Raw genomic sequence first — 19,286 nt, forward strand, 5'->3', positions numbered from 1 at the left:
GTATTTTTGGCCAAGTTAGGAGATATTTCTTATAATTTACAGATGTATGTAGATTGACTAGCGGGCGTCGTTCACTTTGAAGAGGCGAAAACCAGATTCAGAATATCTCGATCAGAAGACCGTGGATACATGTTTATCAACATTGTGCTAGCTCGCTGGCACTTGCCTGTTAACAGATATACACGTACCTAGCAAGTGGGCTGCCATGCAAGTATTTCAGAGGTTCGACACTCGGAAAGCGTTCATTTGTCGTACAGAGACAATACGTTGTAACATATAAGTGCTCTGCAACAAAGCAACGAATGCACTAGTGCTGTTGGAAAAGAGCGAACTGGTTTGCTGGGCTACATCTAACGAAGAGCGCCGGCCGCAAAGCATTAAAGATGTCATTCCCAAGTCCAAGGTTGGCACCGTAGGTTTCCGAGAAAAATGGAGATAAAACGTACGTCGCCGACAAATACTCGTGCCACAGCGCCTCCTCTTGGCAAAAAGGACGCCGTTAAAACGGTGAAGTAGGACTGCAAGCTTGTTAGCAGATAAAACGAGTCGAGAACAACATAACCACCGTAAAACTCTTGCGCCAGCTGCGACAAAATTAACGTAGGGAAACGTGCGAAAATACTAGCAACCTGTTGCCTATGAATTGCAAACTGCGATGTGTTGTTTGCCGAAGTATCGCTCTTTTCTTAGCTATTATTCTGACCAGGTATCAGAGACACTTGAACAACGAGAAGTTTTGATGCAATTGACTCTTAGAGACAGGCTGCCCGAGTAGGTCGAATATTTGGACATTAAATGTACTTGGATGACGACAGGTTTACACTGGTAATACCAGTAATAGGAAATGTGTATATTAACCATCTCATATGCGACTCTGTTACCAACTACTTTGATGTTCAATGTGATCGTATGAGAGACACTCGAGCAACAAGAAGTTAATATTCAGTTGCTCCTTACAGGCATGCTGCCGGAGGAAGCCGAATATTTGGACATTCAATTGAATTGGATGGCGACAGATTTATACTGGCAATACCAGATGTCTCTAAGAAATGTGGATATTAAACCTGTCGCCTGTTCAAAGTGATCTACCAGTGTTGCATTTTAAATAGGTCGTCTTCAGTTTTCCTGTCGATGACTTCTCATCCACGAGGTTTCCACGGTCCTCTAGCCATTTTCCTACAATCCCCCTCCCCTGCCCCCACCACACACACACTAAGGAAGAGAAACTGCAATGGAAATTACTATAAGAAGTGCCATTTTTTAGAAAAAGGAATAATGATTAGAGTTTAATTTTCCGAACAGCTTGAGATCAGTAGAGAAGGCATAGGAGATCAGTCAGACAAGGGTTGGCAAAAAATCGACTCTAAATAATGTAAAGTGTGAAGTCATCCGCTTGAGTATTAGAAGAAATCCACTAAATTTCGGTTGCAAGATAAATCACACACATCTAAAGGTTGTTAATTCGACTAAATACTTACAAGGGAAACTCCCCATTGCATCCCCTCAGATTTTGTATTAACGTGGCCCAGTAGATATCCCGTCAAAAACTGATCACAAATCTGGCATGAAGACAAGAAGAAGATATACTGAACTGTGAAAAAAGAAGTAAAATGGAAAAAGTGAACGATCCATGCATAAGATGTGCAACATCGAACAAACTGCGAGAATCACGCTGTTGTGGTTGTGTTGTCACGATGATGCACCTAATCTGTCGACACAATGCAGGAAGAATTGAGACTACAATGTAGATCTTGTTAAGAACTGGAACTAAGGATGTAGCTATTAGGTGAGATGCACTTACGTAGTGTGGTCGAAATGAAATTAGCAGAAATTGCAGAAAGTTTAGCTCGCACGTCGTGATAATAGCTCTAAAGCTCATGAGAATGAAGTATACTGCGCAAAAGAGTAAAGGGTCACTTTTCTGAAACCCTGTCATTTTCATTTACTGCGTCGCAGAAGTTCGAAATTTGGTTCTAATGTGTCTAAAACTATATTCTGTAACGGTTGCCCTGCGGCCTCACCCTCGGATTCGGCGGCTATTAAAGCGTCAAGGTGTCGACACATTCGAAATTAAGGACAGAGGTAAGAAGTTCATGTGAGGTGTAAGATTGGTTAATGATGTCACAGTTGTGCCCAACGCCATCGTTGACATGTCACACGAGGCAAGTTAGGGAATCGTCGTACCCCTCCCCTCCCCCGCCCCACCAATTTCGTGCTTTCTCTTGACGCTTCTCCGATGAAGGTCACAAACGCGACGCACAGCTTTGAAACAATTGAAACCACGCGATTTTCTTATGGATGGCCGAGGAAAACATTTCAGACAGCTCACCGCTCAGAATCAACTCGGTAAAGAATCAGGTTGGATAAAGGGCAACAATGAAACCGCCGCTTCCGTTGGCGCGTTCACTACTGTTGAAAACTGAATTTTACAGAGCGATGTGCAGCAGAACAACGTTCTTGATAACCTTTGACAATACTGACACGCCCTGAACGAATCAGCTCTTCTCTAAGGACATCGGGAGCTGCAACCCGATTGAATGTGATTTGATTCCTTTGGAGTATAGTGTGACAACAATTTTTGTTCTGTTGTACAGAGTTGAACCACTAGGGACGGCTCAAAACCATTCAATGAAATCTTAAGCAGAAAAGGGTTTACTGTTACGATATTGTTCTCAAGGTGTAATTAGTAGAAAAGGTGGACGTAGTAATTAAATTCAAGAGAGGAAGTGTTTTTTGTGCTAGGATATGCGTAACAAACTAGAAAGTGAACCCCGTTACATCAAGTTCGGTACATGTCGGTCAGAAGCAGCCTGGAAAGCTTGCAAGGGTGTTGTGCTGAGAAATAATTTGTAATAAGAAATTCGATATTTTGTGCCTTTTCCTAGTTATTAGCATTGACTTTAGCGAATCATGCCTTTGCCGCGCAAGTTCAAGAGGCCCACCAGAGACGGTGTTGCCAAAAGTGCACATCGTTTTGTTTGCTAAAGCCGAATAAGAGAGCGATACATAAACTGGACATGGGACGGTAATAAGGATGGAACCCGAGCCAGAGGCTGAACATTCTCCTGCGCTATCATCTGTGCTATGAGAACAAATGACTGACTGTATCTGGCTGGCTGCTTGAATGTGCGCGCGGGTACGTCAATGGTAATTAAATCGGAAACGGCACAACTACCGAATTTTTGCTTAGTAATTGATTGTCAGCAGAACTTTCCTTTAACACTGTTACAAGCGTTTCAGACTGTTTTTGACCACCCTGTATATGAGTCAAATATTTGAACACTATTTCAGTGATTATTGGACGTTTATGTATTTTGTCCAGGCTTGTTATATTGCTCAGCGTCTGTAGTACTGTGGGAAGCTAATGATTATTTTTTTGTCTTAAGCTATGTTAACTCTTTCAGTTGCGATGTTTATTGTTAAGAGGGTTTGCAATCACAGGTGCTTACACATTAACTCATTCTTGCTAGTGCGAATGCTCTTGAGGTATAGTAGACGCTACACAATGCAGGTAACTGTCTGCTTTTAGAATCTTTATATTATTCAGTTCCATGAAGTATTACTGTGTGCGTGACTGAGTAATGATTTTCGCCTTTTTGGTACACAACCTTCAATTAATCTACATTAACTAAGGAGACCGCCTACACTACACTTGTCCGTCCGCGACTAGCACCCGAGAGTACAGACAATGTTCACTCGAACTCGCAGGGTTGTAAAGGCATGTCACGTATCTTCCTTCAGAAAATCAGCTAGTTTACAGTATGGCAAGTATCCACACGGACAGTGCGATGATATCTAGAGCACCACGGACTGACAGCAAGGCGGCCTTTGAAGGAGAAGCAGAGAGAAGTGCGCCAACATTCATTCGCCCAACGAGAACAATGGAAACAGCAATGGCACCATATCGTCTTTTCTGACGTGTCTCTGTTCTGCGTAGGGCACACGACATAGGAACCAACTTGTGAAGCCTTCGAGGAGATCAAACATTGTCAGATTGAACTCGTAATCGACATACGGGTCCAGCACGCTGCGTGATGTTATGGAGTGCCATTAGGTACTTCTGATTAGTATTGCTGGTAATGTGGACAGCAGGCATTACATTTCTGATGTGTCAAGACCAGAGGCGGTGTCCTATCTCACAAGTGTCCGTGACATTATCTTATTACATAATAACGAAAGACAGCGTGCTGCCTGTACACGCCTGGCGTACCTTCATACACTGGTCAACAGGTTCTCCAGATCTCTCGTCCACTGAAAACGTGTGGCCGCAGGTTGCCGAGAGACTGACACGCCACCACTCGCCAACCAACACAGTTGGATTCTGGCACAGAGTTGCAGCAGCATGGAATGGCGCACATGTATCTGTCATCCAAGCTCTGTTCGACTCGACGTTCAGCCTGTTTAGAGCCACTGTTGCTGCCACAGGTAGCGCCAATGTCCGCTAACTTTCGCAGCCCGCATACTCTCAGATCCACTACAAATTTAATGGCGTTTTGTTCCTCCTTTACTGTCTACGCACAATAAGTAAAACTGAATTATTTTCTATCGTTCGCGGTGTTCCAATTTTGATGTCCAGCGGTGTACTTGTAAGGTGTGCTAAAATGTATGGCGTGACTTACCGTCGTTAAAGGAGATGGTACGGCTCGGGGGCGGAGGCTGCGGCTGCGACTGCGGCGCGTGGGGACGGTACGGGCTGTGGCCGCGCCCCGACGAGCCGCCGCCGCCGCCTCCGGCACGCGGACGCGTCGCCTCCTCGCCATCTTCTGCAAACACCACCACAACATGCTCACTCCTGCACGCTCCACACTCTTACAGCAGCTGCACAAGTCCACAATAACAATAAGCACAGAGCCGCAAAGAAAAGTTAAGCACCCAGAACACATGGTCGGATGTCAATGTAATTTTACCTACGTACACACCATCAGCAAGTACTTAAATGATTACAGATACGACTCTCTCTGACAGGTAGAAAGACCACCAGAGTACATCAGCATTATTCGTGTGGACTCGCTGCAATACTGGTTGGGGACTAGCAGCAGCCGGAGTAGAGAATTAAAGGCACATGGGTATATGCTGCCTTTTCTGTCAAAAGACAAACGGCTGCGTTTGGACCAGTCCTGTAACTGGGAAGTATCGAGTGTTCATGAATGGTGGTCGCAGTGCGTTCACCGATTAGCTGTGGTTTATTCACTGCTCTGAATGACCATCGTCAGCAAGTACGGCGGTGACCTGGGGAGAGATGTCTTTCTTGCGAGGTTTTGGAGAGGCACAGCGGTGTTACTCGTGGACTCATGGTGTAGAGAGCCATCCCGTATGACTTCAGATCACTGCTAATACTGAATGAGGAAATTCTGACGACACAACGGTGCGTCAAAAAAAAAAAAAATGGCTCTGAGCACTATGGGACTTAACTTCTGAGGTCATCAGTCCCCTAGAACTTAGAACTACTTAAACCTAACTAACCTAAGGGCATCACACACATCCATGTCCGAGGCAGGATTCGAACCTGCGACCGTAGCGGTCGCGTGGTTCCAGAATGTAGCGCCTAGAACCCAACGATGCATCACGTTCATCCTACTTCGTCATGTGTTACCTCTCGTGCAAGAGTATCGTGTTGTCATTTTTCAACAGGACAATATTCGTCCACGCATGGCACGTGTTTCTATGAACTGTCTGGGTGATCTTGAGGTACTCCCAGGGTCAGAAAGATTCATAGATTTGCCCCCAGTAGAAAATGTGTGATATCAGTTCGGACGTCAACTCCGCCCCATTGCCAGTATCCACGACATCAAGGACCAGTTACAACAGTTGTGGGCCAGCGTGCCACAAATGAGAATACAACGGCTTCATAATACTCTTCCAGATCGAATCAGTGCACACATCCAGGCCAGAGAGGATGCAAAGTAATTATGATAAGTTGGCTCATACGCCAAAGTTCTTTACCAATTTCACTCGATATAGGAATCACCCTCTCAACCCGTAAAGTTCCCTTTCATTTGCTCCTTCCATTCTGAGTGCTTTACTTCTGTCGGGCAGTGTTTGTGCAATATATGCTATCGGCCCTCAGCACATACGTACTGTGATTTTTTTTGTCCGCAGCGGAAATCTTGCAGCTGTGTCAGGTCAATTCAGATGACTTCTTTAACCCACTGGAGTGGCGCAGCATAAACGCGAGATTTCCTCTGGTGTTGAAAACGAATTAACGCACGATACTTCACTTTATCAGTGAGCTGCGACACATTGTTCTGTCTCCTCTAGTGGCATGCTGCGATACGATGGCGTCGAGATTTCAATGTGTACCACCGCTGATGAGATATACCCGGAAAAACACAAAAGTTAATTACGTAACTTTATTTTTTCGAAGTGATAATTGAAACTTTCATTATCTTACGTCCGTAAGAAAACCCGACAGCTCTTAACTGCCTAACGAATCAGTGATGAAAGTGTAGAAAGGCACGGAATTCGTTGTGTGATACGGAATGCCTTATGGACTTTAACCAGATGTTGTATTCGCATCATAGTTAAGTTTCCAAACAACATTGCAGCACGTCTTTCACTAATAATTCCGCATCTACTTACGTATAGAAAGTATAATTTTCATTTATTACAGTATGCAGTGAAATGACATGACCTGCCCAGATAGCTGAGAGCGCTTTAGCTAAGTTACAGGACTCGGGGAGGCAATCCAGCCCAGGATCGAATCCGCCTCGCGGATTAGCGACTGCCGCCTCGGATACACACTACGCAAACACTTAGAAAACGTTATCACACGTGAATACGAGATTACACCAGACTTAGACAGATGCGGTACACAAACTCCTTCCCGAAGGGAGTGGCGTCGTCAAGAAGAGCATCCGGTCACGAACTGCTACTAACACTGCCAAAACCGTTCTGTAACAAGGCCGACCCCGTAGATAAATGTGAAAGGGCAAAGAAGGAAAGAAGAAAGTGAAATAACTTAGTCGAAACAAAAATATGCGAGTCATAAAGCATAAAAAAGGTTAAATTGGTGATATTCTCGGAGAACACACACATTTTGCTGTGGGAGACAGAAAGTTGCCAGTTAGAAGTTATTAGTCATGGCATTTTTTTTATTTTTAAGGAATCTTTTCAGCATTCACCGAAAGAGACTTAAGGAATCCTCAGAAAAATCGGCCTGCCTTTTTCCAGAACACTTTTACTACCAACTCGTTGAGATAATTCTTATTGGCGTTCTCGAAAGTGGTTAGGCATGGTTGGGGATAACCGTTAGAACAAACACTGCACATTGTGGTGCCACACTTGGTCCACGCAAACAGTGCTCGTTCTGCACTCTTTTGTTACTCCAACTTATGATCGGAAGAATTAAGTCGAACCCACATGTTTCTCCCCATCTCGGGCGATTCTACCACAATTTGGTTGATTTCGGAGACTTTTTTCTCACAGCAGATCTATTCGAATCAGGAATCGGTACAGAAGATGCGATCGTAACTTTTCTGCTCCCCCCACACTGGTCGTCCTTGTCTGAGTGCACAGAACTCTGATATATCAAAATGCTGGAGATGTCCTCGAACTTCCGTGTGCTCTCTGAGATACCTCTCCAGTATCAGTATTCGAATGGTCCACCTTATACTAGCTGCTAGAATGCATGCACACAGCCGCGCATCGGATCGCTGCATGTGGGAGCGCATTCGCTCTGTAGCAGCGGATTAAGTCGTAGTCAAGAAAATCAGGGCCATAGGCGAATCTGTCCGCAATAAAACATTAACAACATGCCTTGTTTGTACTTTTCTTAACGAGACCAGCAGGTGACATGAATTTGAAGAACCTAACAGTAATCGTAGGTTAACATATTTACGGTTCTTTTTGATAACTTCTATAAATGTGACGCATAATGAAAACTGCACGCATGTAAAAATATGTGAACTTTGCACTTAGTACTCCTAGAAACTACCTGCTCACTAAGTCACGTCCTACTTGCATCCCGATAGTCTTCGTCCGCAGGAATGCTATCTATGTGTCACCATCTAAAAGTGTGTGTGTGCGAGTTGCTAAGGGACCAAACTACTGAGGTCATCGGTCCCTACACTTACACAACTTCTTAAAGTAACTTATGCTAAGAACAACACACACACCCATCCCCGAGGGAGGACTCGAACCTCCGACGGGACGGGTTGTCACCATCTATCTTCCCTTCGACGCTCCCAATTCATCCCAGTGGATGTCCGCTTGAACAACTACCCTTTGTTCGACTCTAATTTTCGTAGTGTTCAGTTCGTCCGTCTTTTGTGTTTGTGTGATTATAGGTTCGATATGGAAGTGTCAAAGACCATCCACTGTCAGCCACGTGGGTTTGATTAAGAGTACCCATATATCCTAAAGAGAAGGAAAGTAAACAGGACTGTGATTCTGCGCTGATCAAAAAAGAAATCGACGTATTGCCGAGGAATGTTTATGACCAAATATCGGAAGGTTCTTAGTTCAAACGAGCATCAAAGTGGAGAAACAAAATTGCATTATATTGGTATTTGATAAGAAGGAACTTATCATAGCTCACACCAAAGAACGGTTATAACTGGAGATCTACGCTGCAAAAAGAAATCAGCCTGAAAGACTGCCTAATGACCAAAATGAATTTACTACTAACACCCTTTTTTAACGTTTATGATGATCTGCTGAGCACAGCCAAGTGGTGCGATTCATTTCTGATAGAGTCGGCTGGTGGCCACAGTGAGGTGCTGTGCTTCCCTGCAACTAACCAGCTACGTAAACTTCCTGCTACGGGGAGAAGAGCGCCTCAAGTAGTCGACATAACATTCTACGACTAGCACTCTTACATTTGCAAATAGCACTGATCCTAGTGGTTTAAAGATGAAATCCTTATTTTCCTTCTTTTATGAAGTAAACGCTGTCCATATATGAAAGATCACGTTGTACATTATCACGTTAAAATGGATTGTTTGTTATTACGCAAATTACATCCTTCTGAAGTATTTCTTACCTCATATAAAATTTTATAATGATCATATATCTTATACTTGGTAATATTCACGATTATGAACGAGACTGTTTTCATGTTTTGAAGACACATACAGAGAATGCGCGCATATGGTTCTAGAAGTTGGAGCAGAAGCTATGTACAGCTTATGTCCCCTCTATATGTTCATACTCATGACCTATTGGTTATAATGACAAAGTATCTTACTTGCTTTACATGTACCATGAGCTGACCCACGGGTATGGACCATATTTTAATTTATGTTTAGTAGCCTTCGTCAAGTCGAAGAATTGTGATATTTCAGCTCCGTTTTGTAACTTGGCTTTCAGGATTTCGAGTGAAATTTCTGAAAATCTGGTCACAAGTAAAGCTTTTGTGATTGTGTCAGGGATTTGATAAAATAAATTGCGATCATTTCTATTTGTAAAAATTTTGATATTGCAGTAGTTGTTCGAGCATCTTCGTTTCTCTTCATTAGTAGTTATCCCAAATTAAAACATCACGCAAAAAGCATCGGCTCTTCTACCTGCCGGCCAAGTTGCGAAATTTGGACTTAATGCACCTTCTCTCGAACTTCTTTGGGAACTATTTTCACTGGGTGCAGCTTACATGACAGCAAATGTGACTGCTGCAGAGACTAAGAAGAAATGTCATCTTTAAGCTATGTTCGGCAAAACTACAACAGAGCATAAAATGGTTAGCTCTTTCCGGATATCATGGTGTAAACAATGGAGAAGCCGAGATCTGTGACTAAAAGAGCCTAAAGTACAAATACACAAATACTAGGACAGATCCTAGAGGTTATTTAATCTACTTTGTAGGGAAACGTACACTGAAGCGCCAAAGAAACTGGTATAGGCATGCGTTTTCAAATACAGAGGTATGTAAACAGGGAGAATACGGCGCTGCCGTAGGCAACGCCTGTATAAGACGTCAAGTGTCTGGCGCAGTTGCTAGATCGGTTACTGCTGCTACCCTGGCAGGTTATCAAGATTTAAGTGAATTTGAACGTGGTGTTGTAGTCGGCACACGAGCGATAGGACACAGCATCTCCGAGGTAGTGATGAAGTGGGGATTTCCCGTACGACCATTTCACGAATGTACCGTGAATATCAGGAATCCGGTAAAACATCAAGTCTCCGACATCGCTGCGGTTGGAAAAAGATACTGCAAGAACGGGATCAACGACGACTGAAGAGAATCGTTCAACATGACAGAAGTGCAGACGTTTCACAAATGCAGAAGAGTTCAATGCTGGGCCATCAACAAGTGTCAGCGAGAGAACCATTCAACGGAACATAATCAATATGGGCTTTCGGAGTCGATGATCCACTCGTGTACCCTTGATGACTGCACGACACAAGGGTTTACGCCTCGCCTGGGCCCGTCAACACCGACACTGGATTGTTGATGACTGGAAACATGTTGCCTGGTCGGACGAGTCTCGTTTCAGATTGTTTCGAGCGAATGGACGTGTACGGGTATGGCGACAACCTCATGATTCCATGGACTCTGCCTGTCAGCAGGGTACTGTTCAAGCTGGTGGAGGCTCTGCAATTCTGTAGGGTGTGTGCAGTTGGAATGATATCGGACCCTTCATATGTCTAGATACGACTCTGACAGGTGACACGTACGTAAGCATCCTGCCCTTGTGCAGTCCGACAGACTTGGGCAATTCCAGCAGGACAATGCGACACTCCATACGTCCAGGATAGCTACAGAGTGGCACAGGAAAAACTCTTCTGAGTTTAAAAAGTTCCGCTGGTCACCACCCTCCCGAGACATGAACATTATTGAACATATCTCGAGTGCCATGCAACGTGCTATTCACAAGAGATCTCCACCCATTCGTACTCTTACGGATTTGTGGACAGCACTGCAGTATTCATGGTGTCATTTCGCTCCAGCACTACTTCAGACATTAGTCGAGTCCATGCCACGCCGTGTTGCAGCACTTGGGAGTGCTCGCGGGGACCTACACGGTATTAGGCTGGTGTACCAATTTCTTTCGCTCTTCAGTGTATATTACAGTATCCACAATTCAAAAAGTTCTCTTTTTTCGCTAGCTGTGGCAACATTGCTTTTCGTTTCTATGGGTACTTCATTCTTACATGTGGTCGACTTCGAGAATCTTGTTCAGGGCATACCGGCTGCACCCAAGCTATGAATGTTTGGCTCCAGAACCTGAATGGTTCATTTACTGTGGAGGACGGGAAAACATTACGTCTTTATTACAGAGTGCATGTGCCCTCACCTTACGACGATAGCATATGTGTTCCAGCACCGCTTTTGTTGTACTCGTGTGCAGTAGTAATTAAAATGGTCGGAACTGTGGTAAGGCTGTCCCTCTTTCCACCTGAATAAGAGAGGGAAGTATTTGCTTGTAATTAGGTTCTTCAGATACATGAGAACCTGATGCACAACCTTTGGAGAATGATATCTTTGCTGCGACATTTTACAGAGTTTCGAAGAGCCTTCAAAGATAGTATTGGAAACCTTTTTCTGGCTATTTTGTTGCATGTGAAGAATAAACTAGATTACTTGGCGACATAGAAATATGTTACTAAATGCAAGAAGTCCTTATATTTGTACCCTGTTAGTAAATCAAAAAAGTTGACAACAAAGGCAGTCCAGTTAGTATTCATTACTCATCACATGATGGATCACCTATGTATCCATGGTCTTTGTAGGAATCGTATAAGAATCCACACTGTAGAAGTAAATCAAGTGTAAAACGCTAACAATCTGCCACGACTTCGGAGGGTAGTACTTCGTATCTACGATCGGAGGACATGCCTGGCACATCGGTAATAGATTATATACACAAATCTTCCTCGTGAATCAGTCTGTCTATTAATGAAAACCGTATCAAAATCCTTAAAGAAGTTCCTGAGATAACTGTTCACCTACAGACAGACGCAGCGGAGGAAAATGTTCAAATGTGTGTGAAATCTTATGGGACTTTACTGCCAAGGTCACCAATCCCTAAGCTTACACACTACTTAACCTAAATTATCCTAAGGACAAACACACACACCCATGCCCGAGGGAGGACTCGAACCTCCGCCGGGACCAGCCGCCACAGCAGAGGGCTTTAGTTTATATAGAAGGTTTCGTGATTTACATCCCGATATAGCACCCAAATAGAGTGTGTGTGTGTGTGTGTGTGTGTGTGTGTGTGTGTGTGTGTGTGAGAGAGAGAGAGAGAGAGAGAGAGAGAGAGAGAGAGACAGAGAGACAGAGACAGAGAGACAGAGAGACAGAGAGAGAGAGAGAGAGAGAGAGAGAGAGACTGATTTGAGGTCTGATGTTCTGATTCGATTCTGGTAATTAAAATATTTACAAGACAAAGCACGTTATTAGTACGATCAGTTGCTAAGCTTTGCGTTATATACTGGCCCTCTACGCTCATTTGCATTTGTAACTTTTCTTATGTGGGACGACCGAGGTTAATCATGCAATGACACGTGCGTGCAGATGTTAACTCAAAAACTATCCGCATTGCTTCTAGAATATCAATGAGCGAACTTGGAACTACCGTAGTTTTGATTCAATGATACATCACTCATTTTATTGTGGTCCTTTCTCCTTTTAATTACGTCACACAGATTTTGTCTTTTCATAGACATGTGACACTGTTAGCACAAGTGTCTGCCTTTAATTGCAACTGCTTTAACTCTCGTGTGTAGTCAAATATTCCGAGGGCAGTAAATTATCTGAGGCTGTGTTACACACTTCTGTTGTAGAGCAAAGGAGATCTTTTGCCATATTTTTTATGAGAGGTCACATATAAAGTGAAATTACACACTATTCTAAATTCTAAAACTGCAACCCAGTCTAGATAAAAACCGTTTTAACTCATGTGTTCATGTTTTGAAACCAAGAGTACGCTGAACTGACAGCACGTAAGATTAAAGAACATGTAAATTTACCCCACACGAGGAACCCGCGACGCAGCTCTGTGAAATCACTAACACCGTATGGCTGACAGTACTAGTTGTCGAGTAAGTCACTTCACTAACGCAAAGTAGCGAACGAAGTAATTATCAGTATATATAAGCCGCCACTGAACAGTTTTAGTTATCCATCAAAACGAATGATATGTGCTTCTCTGTTGGACAATCACATAGCAAATCCCTCGTGTTGTATATGCATATTACTATTTAATACGTATGATACCGTAGGAAATTACATGTCAGTGATGAAAATGTTGCATACTTAACGGTGTTATACCAGAAAATGACTGAATATGCGGTGCCCGGAAAAAAGTCGCAACACCAAGGAGGTGTTGTGCGACATAAACGAAAGTTGGTTGTCGTGTTTCTGCAACGGAAAGATGTCTTTTCAAATTTCGCACTGTCGAATAAGAGTGGCCTTTCAATGGTAATTCCCTCCCCACTGACTCAAAGCAGTACGCCATTGAGGGCCCTAGATGCATACCACCACCACCACCACCACCGAGTCAAAGTTACTATCGGCCACTGCCTATGCTCTATTGTAGCTGCGTGAAGGACAAGGACCCCGGTTCGGACGTGGGTCTGTACAGCGTTTAAAGATGATAGAAAGTTTCGCCACGAAATTTGGTTTAAACCATGAAAAGCACCGGTAAACAATATTCATAGATTTCAACCTACAGCCTTCGTATTTAAATCGTTTCTAATCGTGTCAGGTTTCCAGTCAAAGAGCTTGCGCAATCAAACTGCTATGGAATTTACTAGCTAAAGGACCGCGATTACTCGTCTTCATCGATTTCGTCAACATTTACAACATTTAAGTTAATTCTCAACTTGGCCAGTGACAGAAGTGGAAACTCCATATGGCCAGGCGTTTAGGAAAGAAAAAGCACTTTTTGTGGTGGTCGGGCGGTGCATGAGCCACTTGTGCTAGCGTAGTTTCCGGGCAGCAGTTTGCGCAGCGGAATGATTACAGAATGGTGACCCGAGGATCGAGGGATCGTGTCCTACGCTTCTTTTTTTCTCATTTTCAATTTTTACGTTACTTACATTGCAAATAAAACAAGATAATCTACATCTACATCTACATCGATACGCTGCAAATCAGATTCAAGTGCCTGGCAGATGGTTCATCGAACCACCTTCACAATTCTCTATTATTCCAATCTCGTGTAGCGCGTGGAAAGAATGAACACCTACATCTTTCCGTACGAGCTCTGATTTCTCTTATTTTATCATGGTGATCGTTCCCTCCCTATGTAGGTTGGTGTCAACAAAATATTTTCACATTCGGAGGAGGAATTTGGTGATTGGAATTTCGTGAGAAGACTCCGTCGCAACGAAAATCACCTTTCTTTTAATGATTGACAGCCCAAATCCCGTATCATTTCTGTGACACTCTCTCCCATATTTCGCGATAATACAAAACATGCTGCTTTTCTTTGAACTTTTCCGATGTACTCCGTCACTCCTATCTGATAAGGATCCCATACCGCGGAGCAGTATTCTAAAAGAGGACGGACAAGCGTAGTGTAGGCAGTCTCCTTAGTTGGTCTGTTACATTTTATAAGTGTACTGCTCATTATATTGTACTTGATGCGACGAAAAGCTGTTAGCAGGAGAACAAATTTCTTCCGTTAATCGACTCATGGGGAGGGCAAACAAATCCACAGTTATACGATGAGATTTTTCAAGATGAAGAAGGACTGCCATCATGCGGTATTAAAGAGATTCTCCCCAAATGCACACCGTTAGTGCAACCCTGCGATGGCTACTTTTTATCGTCAGGTAAATAATTTGATTTAACAGCTTCAAAGCTTGTCTTATCTCGTCCACAGAGTAAAAGAAATCAAATCACAAGAACACTGCGTCGAAATAAATGCCTCTGTACATCACAGTGTCGTCAGTGACGAAATGTGTTACAGGTGTTACACGTGGTTCACTGCCAAACTGTGCAATGAGGGGCAAACTTTTATGAATGTAAACCAATCTGGTTTATTTACTTATTTTTTGTATAGAAAATTTAAAACAAACATGTAAATGTAAAAATGCGGCGTTTGTAATGTGTGCAAGATGCCTGGAAAATTACTGATTCCCTTGTTTTTACGATGACTATTACCCCAGAATACGCAAATCATGAACTGTTAAATAATAAAAATATCCAATTTTATACACGAAGAGGTCGGTCGTGGTGGCCGAGCGGTTCTAGGCGCTCCAGTCCGGAACCGCGCGACTGCTACGGTCGCAGGTTCGAATCCTGCCTCGGGTATGGAAGTATATGATGTCCTTGTGTCAGTTAGGTTTAAGTAGTTCTAACTTCTAGGGGACTGATGACCTCAGATGTTAAGTCCCATAGTGCTCAGATCCATTTGAACCATTTTATACACGAAGATCTTGTGTATTCCTTGCAATCATTTCCTCTAAATTTCTTTGCAATCCCAAATTTTCCTTTACCTTTTCTTTTCATATCTGTTAAATATTAATAAATATAATATGTGGGCATTATTTCAGTTTAGTTGCAATGTAAGTAACGTAAAAGTCGAAAAAATAGTTTTCGGGTAGGGATGCTATTATACAACCTTCAGATTACCGTTCTCTACACTTTCTGCTGCGCCAACCATTGCCTGGAAACTACGCTAACGTAAACTGCTGATCTCTCTCCCGACCTGTGCCAAATATATTATTTTTTCTAAACGCATGACCATCCTGTCACCCTCTTGAAACATAAAAATTTCACTTATGGAGTAGTCCATGATTTTACTCCTTGTAACCAGTGTGCCAATTCCATGTATTAGTCACAAAGACTGCTGAATGAACACCTTCCAGCTGTAGCTGTTTTCTGTTCAGATGAATTTCCCAATGTTGTAAAAGCATTTCATATGTCACTTCAGAGCGTGATAAGTTGTACAGTACGCTGCAGTGCGCAGACGCGGCTTGTTTCCGGTGCCGCACGCGAAGGGAGCGGCAACAACTGTCATTGGCATAAACAAGTAGCATTCATCAGCGATACGCAGGGTACGAGTATTTGTACACGGACGCATGTGTAGCGCCAGCTGCTGCGTTTCGGAGCAGCGCGCCCAGACCTTCGGTGCGTGCAGCGAAAGCAGTCTGCTTTATTCCGTGCCAAGCGTGGTTTCTGTTTGGTGCTTTCAAACAAGTATACTGCGTTTTCTTTTCTGGGAGGTAAACATTGCATTGGCGGTTAAGACACAGCAGAAGTTAACATTTTTACTCTAATCTATTGTTCTGTAACTGTGCGTAAAAACACTGTGCGCAGAGCAACAATGTCTCGTAACAATTTGAAGTTAAATACAACTTCCTATTTGGGTTGTTTCGTATGTGTCGGATAAATAATGTCAGGCAAATGCCGTGATGGTTCCTTCAAGAATGACACTATCAGTTGCTCCTCTTGCCATACTCCAAGTAATTAAGTTCTTCAGAGCAAATGACTTTGTTGTACACAATATGTTTGTTGTTTTGATCACTAACATTAACTTTAGTTTAATTCAATCATTCAGTCTTCACACTTGCCAGCTATTCTCATCATTTCATGATAATGGCAGCATCTCACAATACACACGATCTGCCTTCCATCCACGTATCTCGGCTTGTCCCTGGAATTATTTACTTCCAACTCCCTTTCGACAAAAATTCAGTGAACTCATATTATAATTTGTCCGCAAGCACTCAAGCTCTTCAATTCATGTGTCCCTTCTAAGGTAGTTTTTCGTTGTAGAACCTCTTTATTCCTTACTCGACCTCTACAACTAATTTTAAACACTCTCCTATAACACGACGCCTCAAAAGCTTCTATTTGTTTAGTTTTTTTCGTAGTGCCTGTTTCACACCCATAGACAGCTGTGATGCAAAAAAGTTTATTGTTAAAAGCTGTTTCTTTTTACAGAAAGCCCATAAGCCTTTTGAAATCCCTGCTGCTACGTCTGTCTTGCATCTTCCTTGTTTAAAAATTCTACGTACGGAGTTCAGGAGGGAAGTGACACATGTCGTACCACGCTAAGACCATTGTGCAACAAGAGAGGTGTTTGGTCAGAAGAGTTTACATGTCTCATGTCACCTGCAGAGGCAGTTCTATCATGGTACGGGTACCAGGTGCATCACAGTGTGCGATTGAAAAGGCGCTGCAACCAGAAATATACTCCAAACTTGAACTACTCGCGACAGTATGATTTTGTGGGCAAAACTTCTAAATTGCATACAGATTGATTTGACATTCTGACTGTATATGTACCGAATGCAACGTCGCGTCCATCCGTAGATAAAGGGTGCCGATAATTTGACCAAGGCCACACAGACGTGCGTGAAGCTGATCGCGAAGTTCAGATCTTGCACCACGCGATTTCCGTCTGTTAGGAAACCTGAAAGAACATATGTAGGAAAAAGACTTTCCAACGAAGAGAACATTCACACAGTGGTTCTCGAATGGCTCCGTGACCAAGAAGCGAGTCTCTATCGTCGAGCAACTAAACGACTGGTAGAAGCGACCGTTGTTTACAGAGACTTGGTGGCTATGTTGAAAAATAGTGTCATATATCCGTGTCACTCCGATGTGTAGTGTGTCTCTCAACAACAGTTACTTGACATCTTGGATATTAGAGAATCCAGCCAGATGTTCGCGTCGTTCTTGCACGATATTTCAACAGCGTGCCTCGCTGTCTTCTTCAGATGGTACCTGAGACTGGTCCTTGGGTCGATCGATTCCAGTATTTATGCCTGGAAGGCCAGATAGGTCCGCGCCGAGTCGAGTGTTCCGTCTGTGGTCCGCGCCCGCCAGACTCGTCTTCAATGGACCCCTCCAGCCGCGGATGTTCCGACTGCCGTCCGCGCTCCAACAACCAGCCGTGCTGTTGAAATATCGTGTGAGAACGACGCCAACATCCGGCTGGACTCCCGAATATCCAAGATGTCAAAAGATCGCCGGGAAAGCATGAAGAATTAGAATACTTACTTGGTTTACCGTAATAATGTGTCGCTCACATTTTGAATTTCCCTTGTACTTCCAAGGTGGCATAACTGGTACACCTCTTCAAGTGTGGTTAGTCCAAGTCCAACTTTTATCCTTCCCAGCATGCCTACCTGCAACGTGCAACATTGGCTTAGTTTTCCTTTTGTTTCTATGCATATTGTAGCCATCTGCTAGCACACGTTCCATTTCATTAAGAAGCCGACTCTGTTCCTGTTCGCTAATGGCAATCACTGCTATGTCCTCGCCGAATCGTGCTGATTTCCTGTGTGGGTCAAACAATCTCCCATTAAATAGCGCTTTACTTCTTTCATTACCTCTCTAACACATAATTTAAATACAAGTGGTGACAGAGAATAACCCTGGATTACTTGTTTCCTGAATTCGACCTCCTGTGTCATAGCATCTTAGTTGACTACCGCCGTATGTTTCTCATAATGAGACTGGTTTATCGTTACATTCCTGTAGATATTACAACACTGCTTAAGCGTAAAATATTTCGTTCCATTCCACTACTCTGAATCCATCTCCAAATCTAAAAATACGGTGTATAATTCCTTGTTTTTCCTAAATCTGTCGTCTACCAAAATTGACATCTACATCTTTAGTCCACAAGCCACCTTGCGGACTGTGGAGGTCGATACTGTGTACCACTGTCACTTCTTCCATCTCTTGTTCCAGACTCGAATGGTTCACGGGAAGAGCGATTGTTAGTAAGTATCCGTATGAGCCAGAATCTTACTCAGATTACCTTCATAGTCTTTTCGTGAGATTTACGTGGAGGACGCAACAGATTGGTTGACAGTCCTAAGAACGTATGCTCTCGGAATTTTAACAGTACATCACACTGTGATGCTCAATGCCTTTCTTGTGGCATCTGTCACTAACGTTGGCTGAGCATCTCCGTGACGCTTTCGCACTTGCTAAATGAACCTGCAATGGAACGCGCTGCTCTTGTCTGGCTGTTCTCTATGTCCTTTATCAATCTTATTTTCTACGTATCCCAGACGGACAAGCAGTATTCAAGTATTGGTCGAACGATGGTTTTGTAAGCTACCTTTTCTACGGGTGGACTACACCTCCTGAGAATCCTTCCAATAACTTTGTATGGTATCTACCTTAGAACTACTTAAACCTAACTAACCTAAGGACATCACACACACCCATGCCCGAGGCAGGATTTGATCCTGCGAGCATAGCAGCAGTGCGGTTCCGGACTGAAGAGCCAAGAACCGCTCGACCACAACGGCCGGAGCATGCACTGCAGTCCATGGTGATCACACACCGTATGAACCACCATGCCCAGCTGTTTCTCATGTTCAGATCGCGGTGACTTCGGTTTAAAAATTGTCCGTAAATATAAATGTTACTTCTG

The 19,286-nt window shown here is 43.4% G+C and overlaps 1 protein-coding gene across 3 annotated transcripts in view; it reads right to left on the reverse strand.

Moving 5' to 3' along the window:
* Positions 1–19,286, reverse strand: part of LOC126299189 (uncharacterized) — a 508,703-nt gene that overhangs the window by 310,343 nt on the left and 179,074 nt on the right. For all 3 annotated transcript variants that reach the window (XM_049990966.1, XM_049990965.1, XM_049990967.1), the window contains exon 2: positions 4,620–4,763. In XM_049990966.1, the coding sequence (XP_049846923.1) occupies positions 4,620–4,763 (144 nt within the window). The remainder of the gene's footprint in view (positions 1–4,619; positions 4,764–19,286) is intronic.

Source organism: Schistocerca gregaria, chromosome X (assembly GCF_023897955.1).
Source record: "Schistocerca gregaria isolate iqSchGreg1 chromosome X, iqSchGreg1.2, whole genome shotgun sequence".
Taxonomy (NCBI): Eukaryota; Metazoa; Arthropoda; class Insecta; order Orthoptera; family Acrididae; genus Schistocerca; species Schistocerca gregaria.